Source organism: Callionymus lyra, chromosome 2 (assembly GCF_982586985.1).
Source record: "Callionymus lyra chromosome 2, fCalLyr1.hap1.1, whole genome shotgun sequence".
NCBI lineage: Eukaryota > Metazoa > Chordata > Actinopteri > Syngnathiformes > Callionymidae > Callionymus > Callionymus lyra.
Window position 1 is genome coordinate 34,510,072 of NC_141819.1, and position 16,834 is coordinate 34,526,905.

At 36.9% G+C, this 16,834-nt stretch overlaps 1 protein-coding gene across 5 annotated transcripts in view; it reads right to left on the reverse strand.

The window, feature by feature from the left end:
- mtss2b (MTSS I-BAR domain containing 2b) overlaps nt 1-724 on the reverse strand; it is a 59,481-nt gene extending 58,757 nt beyond the window's left edge. For 2 of the 5 annotated variants that reach the window (XM_087784788.1, XM_087784786.1), the window contains exon 1: nt 229-723. In XM_087784788.1, coding sequence (XP_087640914.1) covers nt 229-315 — 87 coding nt within the window. In that variant the 5' untranslated portion in view covers nt 316-723. Of the gene's footprint in view, nt 1-228 lie in introns of all 5 variants that reach the window. The other 3 variants (XM_087784790.1, XM_087784789.1, XM_087784787.1) reach the window with 2 other exon arrangements.
- Nucleotides 725-16,834: the final 16,110 nt, after the last annotated feature.

The window sequence follows — 16,834 nt, forward strand, 5'->3', positions numbered from 1 at the left end:
TTGAGGTCAAGCTTTGAAATGGGGTGGGTATAGAAAAAAAAATGGGGGTGCACTGGCGTAAAGATGCGATGGTGAGGGTCGCATCCATGTCTCTCTGAATCAGGTGTTTTATTAATAAAAATGATGGGTAAAAAATGAACAATGGTACAATCTGATCTGGACCGTCGGCGATGCGACAACATGCACACGTATTACCATGACAACGGTGGAAGCCTCGGTATTATTTACCTTCATGTCGTTGACAATCGCCTGGAAAAGACCCCCGAGGGCCCCGCATTCCTTCTCCACCGTCTCCATGTTTGCCAAATCCACCATTCACGGGAATGTCGAGGCGCGCACCGGACTGCGCGCTACCCAACGAGAGGACCGGGGGGAGAAAAAAAATGAAACGAGTGCACAACCAAAATAAAAAAAAAAGATATATATTTCCACAGTGTCGACCTCTTCGGTTTGTCCTTCAAACCGAGAGAGCGACGAGGGCGAGGAGGAGGAGGAGGAGGAGAAGAAGAGGAGGAGGTGAGAGAATAGATCAAGTGAGGATGGGTGAGAGAGGACGGATGGTCTCCCTCGATTCTCTCTCTCTTTCTCTCGATCTCTCTCTCTTTCGGTTAGAGTGAAGAAGAGGGGGGGGTGGGATCAGATTCCGGGCTCCGGGACCACCACGTTCATCCTGGCGCAGCGGGCGCTACGCGGAGCGGTTCAGTCCAGACGCATGAGAGAAGAACCGGGGCGACGGATCTCACCGTGTGTGTGTGTGTGTGTGTTGTGTGTGTGTGTGCGTGTCTGTGTGTGTGTGTGTAGTCCAGCAGTGATTGGTGCAGAGGCAGTAGGGGCTCAGCGGTGCGAGGAGAGCAGCCAGTAGTAACACGATACAAGGGGGGAGGCCGCACCATCGGGCTCGGTGTGTGACACAGGAGCACACATATGTAGACCACTAAGTAGACCAGAGATGTATATGTGCGCAGGAATGTGCACACTCATAAAAGTGCTACACTTGCGTTGAAGATGCACATTTTTTAAGTATGCCATGTGCAAAACAGCAATTTCATGGCATCTCAACAAAATGTTCCAATAAAAAACACATTTGATATCATAATTGCAGCGCTGTATATAATCATCATGGAAAGAGCCAAACCCCAAATAGTTGCCACAGTATCCAACCTATATTTTCATTTTATTGACGCAGATTATTGAGTGTCGTTCAACAACAACAAAAATAGTTGATTTAGTTGATAGTTAGAACGATAGTAAAACTAGTAATCAATTCAGAAGTTGCTATCTTGGGGAACTCGTTGTGTAAACAAAGCACACGTACTTATGAGTACAATGGTGGACAATGGTAAATAATTGCTGTGTTTTGGCTGTACCAATAGGTCGGACTGTTATAAACATTAAGAGCGTTATCGACTGCCAAAATTAAAATGCAACTAATGTGAAAACCCAACTCTGCTGACTCACATGTTTCAAATGTTGAAGTCTTCCTCTCCAAGTAAGTCCCTCATCATGACTAGGTTTTGAACTTATTACTTTATGAAGTTCTCCCCCGTCTGAAATCTCAGCGAACAAAAGGTAATGAGAGCAGAGTCCATTATGATGTAATAATAGCTTCACTCCTCATCCAGTTAGCTGTAATCACGCCCGCTTTGTTTATACAACGAGTCCCTTGGAGGCTGAGACTTCCGGGATTGATGACCTGTGAAGACAAACCTCAATGCTTGACCAATCACAGCAGAGTGGGCATGGTTATGGTTAAGCATAGTTCATAAAGTAGTAGTTTTGTACTAACCGACACATACTGACGATTACAATAGACACTTATATCCACACATTAGTTCACAAGATTATAATAAAACATCCAAATTTGAACATTTCTTTTAAGATAGGTGAAATGCTGACCAGCAGTTGATCAATATCTAATTATCAACACATTTATTAGCCTGCAACAAAAGCACACAGAGATATAAATGCTACATTTATCTTTAAATTTGATGTGAAAGGTCTGAACTTGTCAATTAAACCTTGTCAATTGACCTTTTCTTTATAATATTTATAAAGCCAAAAGTTATTTATAAATTATTATTTTACAGTCATTGTTATTGTATTATTGTGTAATGGAAAATAAGTCAAAGCACAGAACTATCAGAATACAGATTTAGTTAAGTGAAACCAGCCAGCTGTCAGAACATACAGGTTCTTCACTATCCAGAAGTACCAACTACAAAAATAAACCCGGCTTGAAATCAAACGTTTGAACTATTTTCGTAAGACCTGGTGCTGGTTGTCATTGATCAAAGAAAAAAAACACACCTTTTCAAAACATTGTGTCCTTTTCTTCTGACCTTGTCCATCACTGTAATACTTTGCATCCTAACTTTGTTTTGAGAAGTTTTTCTATGTTCTCACACATTTCTCCATTTAACTTTCATTAATTTCATTTCATAGAAATAGTTTATGAAAGAGAAAAATGAACCTTATAATATTTTCTCAGTTTATAACATTTACATTTTTTTTCTTGCTAGGAAATTTTTAGGTTTGTGTTTGACTTCTTTTATTTCACAGAGTTAATTTAAGGAGACGTGCAGATTTGTCAGTGGACTGTGAGAGTCATTGAAGCAGAGATGGACACGGCTGCTCATAGGACAGACTAGTTAAGTTGATATAAATATAAATGGAAAACGTTCAATCTTCTGTATCCTAATCGGCCCACCAGATGGATATTGTTTGACAGATGGGTGTAAGAGAAAAAAAAAGTGTATTTGTCTCATAGAAAGTAATAAATAAAAATATATAATATAACAATAAAGAAAGTCTAAAGTCTAAAAATAGGTAACACATTTCATTACTAGAAAATGCGTATTCCTTTATTGTAGTTGTAGTTTTTTTCTTTAATTAAAGAACACAAGCAGTTTGAAAAGCTTGAGTATCACTTCTGCAACATCTCTATTACTGATACTATCATGTTTCTTTTGTTTTTATATGAACTCATCTATGCAGTTTTTACTGCTTGTTCCTGGAATCCTAAGAATGAAGACACCCTGTACCGGTTTTCTGTACTTCAGATTTGGTCATATTCTTATATTATTTAAAAACATAAAAGTTTTCCTTTATTGAACCAGAAAAGAAGTTTCTTCTGGATCCACTTTTACGGTAGTAAATCCAACAATGAGCAATTCAAAGTATGACAAAACTGTAACTAGAGCAACATGATACTGGGACAAGGCGGTAAGAGAGAGATTTTAAAGGTCAAAGGTCTCTAAGCCGAAAATGCTGTCAGGGAGAAATAATACGTCAAGTGGCAGGTGGAATCTTCCTGTATCAGTTTCAGTTTTAGCAGCTCTTTAGGTTGAACGATGGATTTTAAATTTGAAGTCTAAACAGGACACCACTCATAAAGGAGTCATAGATTGCACGCTGAATAAAACCTCAACGACTGGGTTGATATGGACCAAGTGGAAGAAAAAAAAGACTTTAAGATTTTTCTCAGTTGAAGGAAACAGTTTCTAGTCAGTTTTCTCTAGTGTTGTACTAGAGATCTTGTTATGAATTAAAACATCTGTATACCACAAACCAGACTACAGATTGGCTACTCAAGTCGTACCTTTTTAGGGTCTCTTCTGCTTTCTGAAATACACTTATTGAAGTTTCACTTGGATTCAACTAACTATACCACTGGTCATATGATGCCTACTTATAGCTGCCATAGTTGCCATAGTAGCCTTCGAAAGGTCCCGCTGTGCTCTGTTGTTCATTGATGCACATCGGCCTGTTGAATGCTCGTTCCGTTGCAAATAAATCCTTTTCTCTGAATGATCTCTTCAAGAGAAAAGTTGGATTTATTGTGTCTTTCAGAGACATGACAGAGAGAGGAGGAGTTTGTTCATCTTAATGAATTCACTTCTTTTGAGTCTCAGATGATCTTGGTTGGTTCTACAAGACCATTCTATTGTTTTTCAGTCTACCGTCCGCCTGGTCTTGCAGCAGTGTTCTGGGAGGATATTAGTGACTTTTCATCTTCCATTATTCAAATGGAATCTGTTCGGTGTTATCCCAATCTTTTTAGTATATATTTTTTGAGTATTGTTTTTTGATTGTTTAAGCGCTTTGTGACCCTGGTCTAAAAAAGCGCTATATAAATATAAATTACTTACTTATTTACTTGCTTATTCTTGGAGAACATCTTGCTCTGCTAAAGAACTTTTAACTTTAACTGAAGCTTTTAATTTTGCGCAACAAAACTAAACTTGAGGTGCACAGACTTCACCTCAGGGATCTGATGTCTTCATACAATGAGATGATGGAAACTGCCAGATCTTAGGATCATTAGGAAACATGGAAAGGTAAATTAAAAAAAAAACCTGAAGTGTTGTTTGACACAATCAATTCTCTTGTGTGTCCTGCCTGACTGACCTCAGTAATTTCAGGCCTATTTCTAGTCAGGCTTTCATTCTTGTCCACAATCTTGGAGAAGGTGGTGTCTGAGCAACTGTCTTTGTTCCTGGATCAGAGCGACATCAATGAGAAGTTTCAGTCTGGCTTCCGCAAACATTACGGAGACAGCCTTACTGAAAGTGTCCAGGGACATCATGATGTCGGCTGATTCGGGTAAATACACTGTTCTGGTTCTCTTGGATCTGACGTCAGCCTTTGACACAGTTGATCACCAGATCCTGCTGAGAAGACTGAGGGATGAAGTGGGACTGTCTGGGACTGTGTTACAGTGGTTCTTCTCATACATTTCTGGGCACAGTTTCGGTGTATCTGCCAATCAAATAAGGTCTGAATCAGCGGATCTGTTGTGTGGAGTCCCTCAGGGCACTGTTTTGGGTCCTTTATTTTTTTTTCTGTATAAGACTCCCCTGGGTTAAATCAATCAGAGATTTCCTGATATTTCTTACCACATTTTTGCTGATGACATCCAGCTCTACTGCACATTTGATCTAACTGAGCCCCAGAGGCTGAACAGCTTAGTCAATTGTTTGCTAGAAATCAAACAATGGCTGAGTGAAAACACTTTGCAGCTAAATGTGGACAAAACTGAAACTCTGGTGATTGCTCCTGATGATAAGATTCTAGGGTTGAGTCAATACTTGGGTGAGTCAAACTGAGCCTGAGAAACCTGGGTGTTGTATTTGACATGTCTCTTGTTCAACACTGCAGAAAACTGCCCAGAAACTGTTTCCTTCAACTAAGAAAAATCTCTAAACTTGGTGTAAAAATGGTGTCAAAGCATGATCTGGAGCTTGTAATCCATGCGTTTGTGTCTTCTCTTTTAGACTATTGTAACAGTTTATTTTCGTGTCCAAACAGGAAGGAGTTGTCTCGACTGCAGTTAATACAAAACTCTGCAGCAAGAATTCTGATTTGCTCTAGTAGAAGAACTTACATTTCCCTGAACCCAAAACTCTTCACTGGCTGCCAGTTTCTTTCTGAATCAATTTTAAAATTCTGGTTCTTACTTTCAGATCTATTCATGGTCAGACTCCTCCTTACATCACTGATCTGATCCAGCCTTACACCCGAGCTCGGGCTCTGAGGTCTGTGGATCAGAATCTACTGATGGTTCCACGCACACTGTTCTGGACCAGAGGAGAGAGATACTTCCAGGCTGTTGCTCATTAGCATTGGAACGATCTTTCTCTCCCTCTGCGTTTGATGGATCTACTGACTCCTTCAAGAAACATCTTAAGACATTCTTATTTGTGCAGGCTTTTCCCTGATTTTCTAGGACTCTTGTGTTTGTCTTATGTGTCTTGGCCTTTTAAAGCATGTATTTTAGCTGTAGATTGTTTTTGTTTGTTTTTGTTTTTGTTAAAGTTGTTTGTGACCCTGGTTTACAAATAACGTTTACTTACTTACTTACTTACTTGCTTACAATAAAACCAAGATAAGGCAGTATAATGCAAGAGGACCCTTTCCCTGTTCAGTCTTCACATTATTAAACATGATGATAGCAACTGTTTATTTCAACATCTATAATGAATTAGTGTCATCATACATTTTCTGAAGTCACAGAATCCCTTTATTTAATTCATATTTCTGAATATCTCATTATCACATTATTATTTAGCTCAAATCAGCAGAGAATGTCAAAACTAGATGATAATTGTTGAACGATACATTTCCACTTCTGTTTTACACAACTTGGGAACCTACTCTTTTTTCTTGTCAACGCCAAAGAAAAAACAACACTTTTTGACAAGCATCGCATTTCTCACACAACGTCGCCAGAAATCACACATTTCTTTTGTTTTTTCAAATTGGGAACACCTGAGAAGCACATTGACTTGGACCATTTTCATCTCCCAAGAGGCCTTTTCTGTTAGAAATGATCATATCTTTGTGGAACGTCAACAGACTTCAAAGAGCCATAAAAACATAGAGCATGTATCAACAGCTGTGTGCGCTCAGGTTAAATCAATTTGACAAGGTTTTTCTGCATTCCCGATGTCGAAGCTGGCTGATATTTTAAGACGTCTCCACCTCAGGTCCTGGAGGAGTGTGCACAAAAGAGGGAATCTGCTGATGCCAACCTTTATCTTCATCAATTTAGTTATGAGAAATTAATTTCAAAAGTCAAACAATAATACCAAGGTACATGGTTAACTGGCTAATTGTAATCCACGTACCAACTTTGGCATGTATAAAGTGCCAAGAATGAGAATAAACATTTTATAAAAATAAGCAGTCAGCTGTTATTGGTCACAAAGCCCTGTTTTGTGATGAATGAACACTTTGGTCTTTATATTTAAAGTGATAGTTCACCCAAAATTCAAAGGTTATCTGTTCCCTTTTTGAGTTATAGCGTGTTCACTTTCATCCAAAAAGACAAAATCCAGTCTACCGCTTCCAGTGTAGGCAGTAGACAACAAGCGCTTGCAATATTAACCTTGAATACATCATGTCTTTGAACGATGTTGGACTAGCAGCATCCGCTAAAACAACCTTCCATTACAGACTTGTTTAACTTTTTCCTCAACAATGTATCTTGTTGAGGCTTCAATACAAGATGGACATTACAGATGATCACCAACTAGGTATTTGGGTTTATAAGTGTCTTTTGGATGAAAATGAAGACAACTGAGCATTAAAATGGACATACTTTTTCGCATTTAACTCTAAAAATGAACGGAATAATCTCAAACTTCAGCCTATATGAGGGTGAGTAGAAAATAAGTGAATGTTGAATTTTGGGTGAACTATAGCTCCAACCTTTATGTCTGCAAATGTAATTCACTTATTACAGTGAGTAGCCTAATTTGATGGGATTTTAATAAGAAGTGTATTGGCACTTGTGTTACCTGGAACGTTGTGTCCCTGCTAGGCCTATAAAAGCAGATAGATTCCATTTTTTGGGAACAGACAAAGCAAGATCTCACAGGAGCCAACACATAGTGGAGCCTTGTGCTGGTCCCAAGGCTGAGAAAATTGAATGGGTGAACGTCAACCTGATATGATGAAGAGAGGAGAGCTAGGAACGTAGACTGGAGGAGAGAGGGTGTATACATAGGGAGATGAAGCTCGAACCAGTCACTAGCAATTATCATGTTCAAATCAGATTAATGGTTTGTCTCTAAATGGTCTTTTTGTAACACACCCAAGTTCATGTGAAGCAGTTTGCTCGGGCTAGTGTGGTGGGTTCAGGGGTCACGCGTCAGCTGACAGTAAGATTTGGATGACACAGCTTTTTCGACTGAGAGGAAGAAAGAGACCTCATGCAACCGACGTTCCCTCGTGAAAGCAGATGTGAGCAGTTGTCAGTCGTGTAAGCGTTAACTGACCACTAGTGTTTCTCCTCTGCTTCCCTGAGGTTTTTTTTATTGTTCTAATCTTAAAACTCTTGTGAAAAAAAATGTGTTAGCCATCACACGTTATTTTACAGTATTTGTCCTCTTTCTCGTCTAATTCACCAAATATTCTAGAACTATTTCCAACATTTCACTGTCCCCTTTCCTGATTTTCCCTCCGTACCTATCCAGTTATTAAATAGATGCCGCTGAAAGTTTTGTCATGCTTTTCAATATAAATTAGAATTGATGACTGCTAGCTTTGTTAAGGCTTGTTTCAAGCTGATAGTATTCTACCTGGTGGAGCCAACATCACTACATCGTCTGCAAAAAGAGAGATGTTATGGTCACCAAGCCAAAGAACCTCTTTATCTTAATAATAATTGTTATCACGTGGGTGATAAAGGGTGGTTTTGGTATTGCTGGTACCTCCTCTTTTATAGTGGACACATTTTTCTTGACAATCATTTGCCTTAGTGGATTATTTGAATTGTTGAAAAGTATGAAAAAGGGATGTCAGAATGTCAACTTTTTAGCTCAGTATCCCAGTTATAGGTTGCTAGTCCATTACAGGGAACTTACCTAATACATATAAACACAGACTTATAGACGGTTCAGTCATTGATTAACCTCTGTATGGCTCATTAGAACCGTGGGAGGAAACCAGAGTGTCTGGGGAATCCCATGCGATCACAAGTGTAGTATAAAAATCATAATGCTTTGCCTGCAGCACTAACCACTTTCTCGCTCTTTTGAATACAAAAAAACATAATTGTTCAATGTTTATCATTGCATTGTTTCAGCTCAAACGATATTTTTGGTATTTGATTAAAGACTGTTTTATTTTTTTAATTATGATAAAATATCATACGTTTTTTATTAACCGACCTTGACAAAACTTTTGTGACTTTTTGCCCCAAGAAAAATCAGGTGCATAGATATTGCTTAAAAAAAAAGGTAGAAACCTCAAGGGAATAGTAGAATAACACGTTCAACTCACTGTCAACCCTTTGAGTTTTTGTTATTTCTGCTACTTGTGTTTTGATTTACCGTAGGGAAAACTCTATTTTAGTCACAAAGCGCTGACGATCATTTGGGGGGAAAAAATGCTACAAGTAGAATATTTTTTGCAAAAGTGAGCTCTCTACTGAAGCTCATTCAAAACAGTTAAGAGTAAAAATGTTTTTTAAATGATCCTTTTACCTAAAATTTGCTTATAACTAAACATGAAAATGATTTTCTTCAACCACCATATGAAAAAAAAACAATTCTCTTTTAAAATAAACATTTTTATCCAGCCATGCCTACCTGGTAATTCACAGCCAACCTAGTCTGCGTAGGAAGTTTTATCCAATTACACCCCCTTACAAGAGCAGAAGCCGTAATTGAATAAGTGTTGTGTGTAATGATATGTAATAAAGAGGCGGAGTAAATGAGGGACCCCAATTTTCATCACCCCGACGCACCCCCTCTCATATGGAAGAGCAGAATGTAGGTCTCCAGTTGCCTACAGCGATCAGCAACAATCAGTTCTGCCCTAGTTAGAGATCTTGCAGACTAAACACACACACACACACACATGCAGAAAGTCACGACAGGACGCACACTGATGCACATCGGAGAAGACACAATATGCTAACATGTGCACATGGACTTGACCTGATCCCGCATGCGTTAATGTATCGACACTTGCGGTACAGCGGAGTTGTAATCACTTTGACAGGTCGTCAAAATTGGGCCCCAAGTTGGTCGACAATACATTCTCACCCTTCATAAGTGTAATTATCCAGTGGAAAGTTCCCCCGATAAGGTCACATTAGGGTCAAGCACTAGCTTTTGACAACAGACGGACAAACCACATGCGTAGCTAATACATGCTTACTTGTCTCATTGTGTAAATTAACCAAAATCTCATTAGTGGGTAAAGAAAGAAAGAACCGGTGTCAAACAAGATTAGCAAGGAGACTGAGCAGATAATGCAGGAAACAGGTGGTAAAATGATCTGATATAGTTTTATTTCACAAAACAGGAGCAAAGAGACAAACGCATTACTGAAAAGGTCCAAATTGGCAGCAAACTATTTTAGAGTCGTTTATCTCAGTCCATGTCCGATAATCATTAAGTCCAAACAGACTAATACAGAACGAAGTGGGGGCCAGACGCACACTCCACTAAAAGACTCTTGTGTAACAATGCGGTAACTTAAAGCGCATATGAAATAACAGCTCGGAGGAATGAAATTGTAAAAGAGGATCAAGACAAAAAAGTAGGGATTGTCAATGTCACACTGTGGACGAGAAGACAACAGTTCCTTGTGAAGCCAGGGTATATGAAGGTCGGATTATTTCAGTATTGTCAGCAGTCGTGCATTGTTAAGAAACAGAAAATATCCTGACAAAATAAAATATCACTTTACAGTTTAATATGTTTTTTTGCTGGGTTTGTATATTATTTCCCATCTTCCTGCAGCCAGCCTCAAGTGGACACTTTATGAACTGCAGCTTTTTTAAGATATCTATTTCTGATCGTTTATAATCGAAGACAAGTTAATTATTTTTGTGAAAAAATGGGTTGGAGACTGAACACATGTTTGAACATGAAACATAAAGTCGCAAGTGGGAAAGATAGTTTAATAAATTAAAGATTCTGTGTCAAATAAATGGTTCAATTAGGTTTATTCGAAAATTATGTTATAAAACAGGACATGATGAAACAGGACTTAACATAACAAAACCACATTATAAAACAAAATAATCTGTAAAAATAAAAAAAATCACTATTGTAGGTGAAATGTGAGATAATGGAAATTATACAAATACATATTAAAAAAAACTATTTAATTCCTAAATATACAATAATAAAAATCTACAAAACACACAGTTTTCCCAAGAAATTATGCATCTGTTTAAATGTTTTTTATTATTTTATTTCCCTTAAAAAAAATCTTCTTTCTACTTTCTTTAACTAGGCTGTCAATTAAAGTATTCCTTTCTGAGTCTGGTTTTATGTAGGTTTCTGCCATATATGTTACATGTTAGTTTCACATAAAAAAAAAGAAAAAACTAATTCCATTGATTAGCTGTTACATAACAGAGCAATGAGGGCTTATTAAAGAACGTTTACAGAATTATTCCATTGATTAGCTGTTACATAACAGAGCAATGAGGGCTTATTAAAGAACGTTTACAGAATTGTAGTATATGTTTGGTTATCACCATGTCAATTGGAATTTGTATGCAAATTTAATTGATGTTTCTGATGTTGTTTTTAACTGAAAAACAACATGAACTAAAATTAAGACAAAGGAACAAGTCTTGGTGTCCTCATCTGTGACCTTAGTTTGCTCCATTTTGAAGTTCTTTGAATTAACACGCGATAATCTTTGCTTACATGAGAAAGAAGCACAAACATCCTGGGCTTTAATCAAATGTTGCCAATCGTGCTAAATACAAATCCTCTTGACGTGCTACCAAAGCAGAAATGCTAGTAAAAAAAAAGTATCATCAATCATTTTAAAAGCAGTGTATAGAATTATATAGTTGGTAGATTGATCTGAATATATATTGATTATTTGAAATTATACTGTAGCTAATCATCATAATAAAAGTATGATTGGAGTAATGTATGTTCTCTAGAGTTCTTCTGAATATAAGCCAATCCAACTGAAGAAAAATGATTTGTCCATATTGTAGGACATTAAGAGTATAACGTTTTCAAAAATTATTTGATGAATGGTTCGGCCGCTCATTGCTTGTAAAACATCAGTAAAATGGACAAAAAATGTCAAGCCTACCAGAAAGGGCCATTATCAAATATGGCTGTTGGTGTATTAACGGGACCTCTTGCTCTTAGGCTTCTTGCTAGAGCGCCCCCTGGAGTCTATGAACCCATAGAATATACATAGATTAGCAGCAACATTGTATTAACTGTGTGAACAAAACAGAGTATTTTTGTCCAGAAAAGAAGATTATTATTCCCCCCGAACATTTTTAAAGAGATCTTGAAAATCTTTTTGCTAAACTATGATAATGGTATTTTTTCAGCTGCTTTAAAAGTCATCACCAATCATCATTATAAGGATTAGTTTGCAGGCTTCTTTCACAAGTTGCAACACATGATAGCAAGAGGTGGATAGATTTTCATGAAACAGTCTTTGCACCCCACTAGAGGGCACTCTCTGTTCTACATTATTCTCGAACAAAGAGTTCAACTTACTGTGCCCTGCAAATAAGTACTTTGTATCATAGCGCTTCCTTAGTCAAATGTGAGCAAATGGTGTCAGAAGAGATGTAATTTTAAACAATATTTTTCATTTTTTGTAAGACAAGGTTAAACAGTTTTACCTTATTACAGTCCAAGTTTTATTCCGTAAATAATCTGTGAATATTTCCTTTTTTTAGTTTTGGTCAAAAAATATGTAGCTAGTATAAACAAAATTGCGATCTAGCAGATTGAAGTATGTTTGACATAATCGAAGTTAATCAAAGTATATGTGATGATAAAATACCACAGTAATGTAAATAATATAATATAATAAAATATTTATTTGCTGGATCTGAATTTGGGTTAGAATCATCATACCAGCTGCCAGCAACCCTGGTTTACTGGGAATAAACAGAGGACAATGGATGGATGTGTTTAAGAATTATTGTCTTTGTAAAACCTCATGAAAATATCCTATTCTTTCCCACAGCCTGTGTAACCACTGAGAGCTCTTATGTCTCTATTATTGACTCTCTTGCATGAACTATGAATATGTATTTCTGGTCTTCGGCACAAACACATCCCAAAGCTGGAGGCGGACGGAGCGATGACATTTATCATCGGGTCAGGCGGCCGGGGAGGACCAACAGAGGATCTCATTAATTTTTTACTGTCATCGATCGTAAATTATTCAATAGTCGTGCTGGTTTGTGTCTCTGATACATCTCCAAACCTCACATCGGCACCAACAAAGAAACTCACAGACGATCTCGCAAATATTCTGTCCCGCTCGTCGGCAGACAGGCTGCATCCCCAGGAGATCTGATTAGGGGGTAGATTTGTCAGCCCCCAACACTTCCACCACCTCCTCCACGCCTCCAGTTCGTACATGCCACATCTTCTTATATTGATCACCTAAATATGCAGAAAGATGCAGCCCGTCTTTCCCCTGAAAATGGTAACATATTTCTATGTCTCCACGGGTCATGTTTGCATGTTTGATTTTGACGTCACTACACGCTTCTTTTTGCACAATTCAAACACTAATGAAACATACGATAAACACTGCCATGTCTACATGTATTGAGTTCATACTTTGTTTTCTAAAACTATTTGAAAAATACAATGTTAAATGGGTTTTTTTTAGACAGGAAACCATGATGTAGAAAGAAAAACAAATGCTGGGATATGTTCCCACATATTCCAGGCCATATAAGGATCATCTTTATTGTCATTGAACCAGCGTCACACTACAATGAATAAAATACTCAATGCCCATCTTAGACTGACCAAGATTCAGAAGCAGTGGAAGATCTTGCTAATTTCAATGTGTGGCCAAGTGGTAACATACAGTTACAGTTAACATGAAGTTAGAGTACACATTTTTCCTGATTATACATTGATGGCCCCATGTATATTCAGTGTATTCAGCCCCTGAGAAAATATAATGGCCAACAAATTGTAATTGTAAAAAAAGAGGTAAAATTAGGCTAAACATGTTATGTTAAAAATCTGAGAATAATAGAAGGATCTTAAAACAAATATTTGTTTAAAATGCTTTTAGGCACATCTTAAAGGCTATTATGAAAAATTGGCAGACGATAAATAGTTTGGAAATTTAAATTAATATCAGGCCACAAACAATATCTTGGCCCGTCCTGATTTGGCCTGCGGGCCTGAGGTTGACACATGCCCCCAGCACACTATTCAATACAATAAATAAAATACTCAATGCCCATCTTGGACTGACCAAAATTCAGAGGCAGTGGAAGATCTTGCTAATTTCAATGTGTGGCCAAGTGGTATACAGTTACAGTTAACATGAAGTTACATCATATTTGGGCCTTTAATTCTTCCTTTCTTTTGTCTTTTGTCTTAATGGCCCCATGTATATTCAGTGTATTCAGCCCCTGAAAAATGTATAATTAAAAAAAAAAAGAGGCTAAATTAGGGTAAAAAGTTATCAGTATTATCTTGATCTTTAAAGTATGTACTTTTTTGAGTATTGTTTTGATTGTTTAAGCGCTTTGTGACCCTGGTCTCGAAAAGCGCTATATAAATAAATATTACTTACTTACTTACTTACTTATACGTGTTATATACATGTACTTTTATGATTACCAAGCATTAATACGAACAAAAACGGTGTGATTTAAACCATATTCGGGCCTTAAAATCTGAAAATAATATGAAACTTAAAACAAATATTTGTTTAAAATGCTTTTCTTAAAGGCTAATATGAAAAATTGGTAGAAGATGTGGAAGATGCAGAAGAGATGGATAGATGGATGGATGGATGGATGGAGTGCTTCATTTTTTTTTTTCTTTTAACAAACTTCTTCTAAATTTCTTGTTAATAGTTTGGAAATTTAAATCAATATCAGACCAAACGTTTAACTGGTACTAAATGTATTAAAGCTCTTGCGGGCCACAAAAAATATCTTGGCCCGTCCTGATTTGGCCTGCGGGCCTGAGGTTGACAGATGCCGCAGGCCCCGAGCACACTATTCATCTACATGCCATGCTAGAGAACAACAGATTGAACAAGCTGGCGAGGAAGGTTTTTCAAAAGAGGTTGAATAAATGGCGCTGATAGAAAGTTGGACGAGCGACAAAATCAATCCCACGCTGTCTATGAGGAACTCTGGCAAATACAGTATGTGCTGACACGAGCAAGACTCATTGGAAATCCTTTTTAATAGGCCTGCTGTCAAACACCTCCAAGTACATAATGCTTAGTTTAGCTTTAATTCAAGTAGTAAAGTCAAACAAAGATACTCGTTTGTTGAAATGGGTGTCATTCTAAACTTGACTTTTTTTATTATTATGTCATTATCTTTGTTGATTCTGTGTTGCTTTTGTGCATATGTTTCATTGATTCATTGATTGATCTCTGACCTACAAACAATAACACATATAAGTTTGCTTGAGTTTGAACATGAGGTTCATGCAAAGGTGGCATCTGTGGGATTCCAGCATCATCAACAGAACCAGAGCGGGTTATCTCAAGTGCATTTCTAACTACAAGCTTTTTTTCCCCTTTTTTTTTGGAATAAAATCCAAAGTATAAAAGAGAACGAAACCTCCTCCGCGTCAGACGGGAAACACGGCTGTCTGCTTGGCCCAGATACATCATACAGTCTGGAGGCAAGCAGGATTCTGATCAAAGAGTCTGGAGGAGAGAGGGAGAGAGGGATAGAGGGAGAGAAAGAAGCGGGAGACGTGCAGTAGATCCCTGACAACAGTGGGTCTAATGATGCCAAAGGAGGTGAAACCAAGTACAGGCAAATCTTAGTTAACGCTGATGTTTTTTACTTTAGGTCGAGTGGGTTCAAGTGAATATATCTCTGTTTGCATTAACATTTCATTAAGTGTATATTTATCCAGGCATTAATAGAGCTCACCAACCTAAGAATGAAACATTTACTGAAAAATAGTTGTGTTCATAATAACTCTGTCCAATCTGGAAATGAACTAATTACAATTGGGCTCATTTTACAGCATGTTTAAAAATGTTTTATTTGACACTGAATCATCTAATCTAGGCATGACTCTTATTCTTTTTATGCGGCCCTTATGAGGTCACACATCATGTATAATTGTTTCTAATGGCTGACTATTTGATTATTTAACTGATTTATGTCAGTTAAGATCTTCCTTTGAATATTTTTTCTTTTATTTGTCCTTTTTCGGGGGTAATGATATTTCTAAACGAAAGATTATCCTATAAAATAACTTTTGCTTATTTCATAAAAACAGCTTCTTTTTTTTCTTGTTAAAATTTGTTAAATATAAAAATGTTTGGTCTTTCTTAATAAGCTTTAAATAAAATTAATGACAAATTATACAATACGGAACCAAATTGCACCTTAAACTTCTATTTAATGTTTTCATTATAGTTTTTCACAATATATTTAAACTTATTTTATTCATCTCTTTATTCTTTTGGCCTAAATACCTTTTACACTAATAGTCACAGATACAATTTCGCACCTTTAGAAATCTAACAGCCCACCCTTTATTTTAAACTGATGCTTTAAAACCAAATATTTTATATACAAAAATGTCTTACGCATAAGATTGATTTTTAATCTGATGGCCACAGTTTCAAAAAGGTAACTTTCACACATACATATAAAACCAAATAAGAAATTCCCTTTAGTACATTAACAACTCTATTAATCAAAATAAAAATGAAAATATTCATGAACCAATATTTAAAAATATATATATATTGTCTTCTGTCAGAGAAGTAACCCACTATGTTCGATTACTTGATATATGTTCGTTCTTTTTTCTTTCTTTTTAAATAATGGGCTATTAGACTAGTGACCCTGGTCTGAGAAAGACGCTTTACAAATAATTATTATTTACTTAGTTTGAACAGAAACAATGTTCTCTGTAAAACACTGACATCTAGTCGTATATTTAAGTAGGTGCATGCATAGCTCACTTGAATGGAGAAATGTGCCTCATATTGTTGGTAGAAGAATTAAACTAAATTAATATTAAAACACAAAAAACATTTTTTAATGAATTCAAACGACGATATACCGATAAACAATTGGCACGTTGTTTAGAAGAATAATAATTTACAATATATCGTACTATTTCTAGACAATAATTGTTTAAAAAAAATCTTGTATAAGTTTTGACCTTTTTAACTCTTATTTGTTGTAAAGTCCGTGATCTGATCATAGATATAATCAATCGATCAACCCAAGCAGTCCATCAGGCGGCGATGGTTCCAGGAATGAACGACCAATGAAAAGACGGATTCGCTCGTCAGCCCCTCCCCTGCTTGAATCCTATTGGCCGCCCTCAAGTCGTAGTGGCCCTATGGGCGG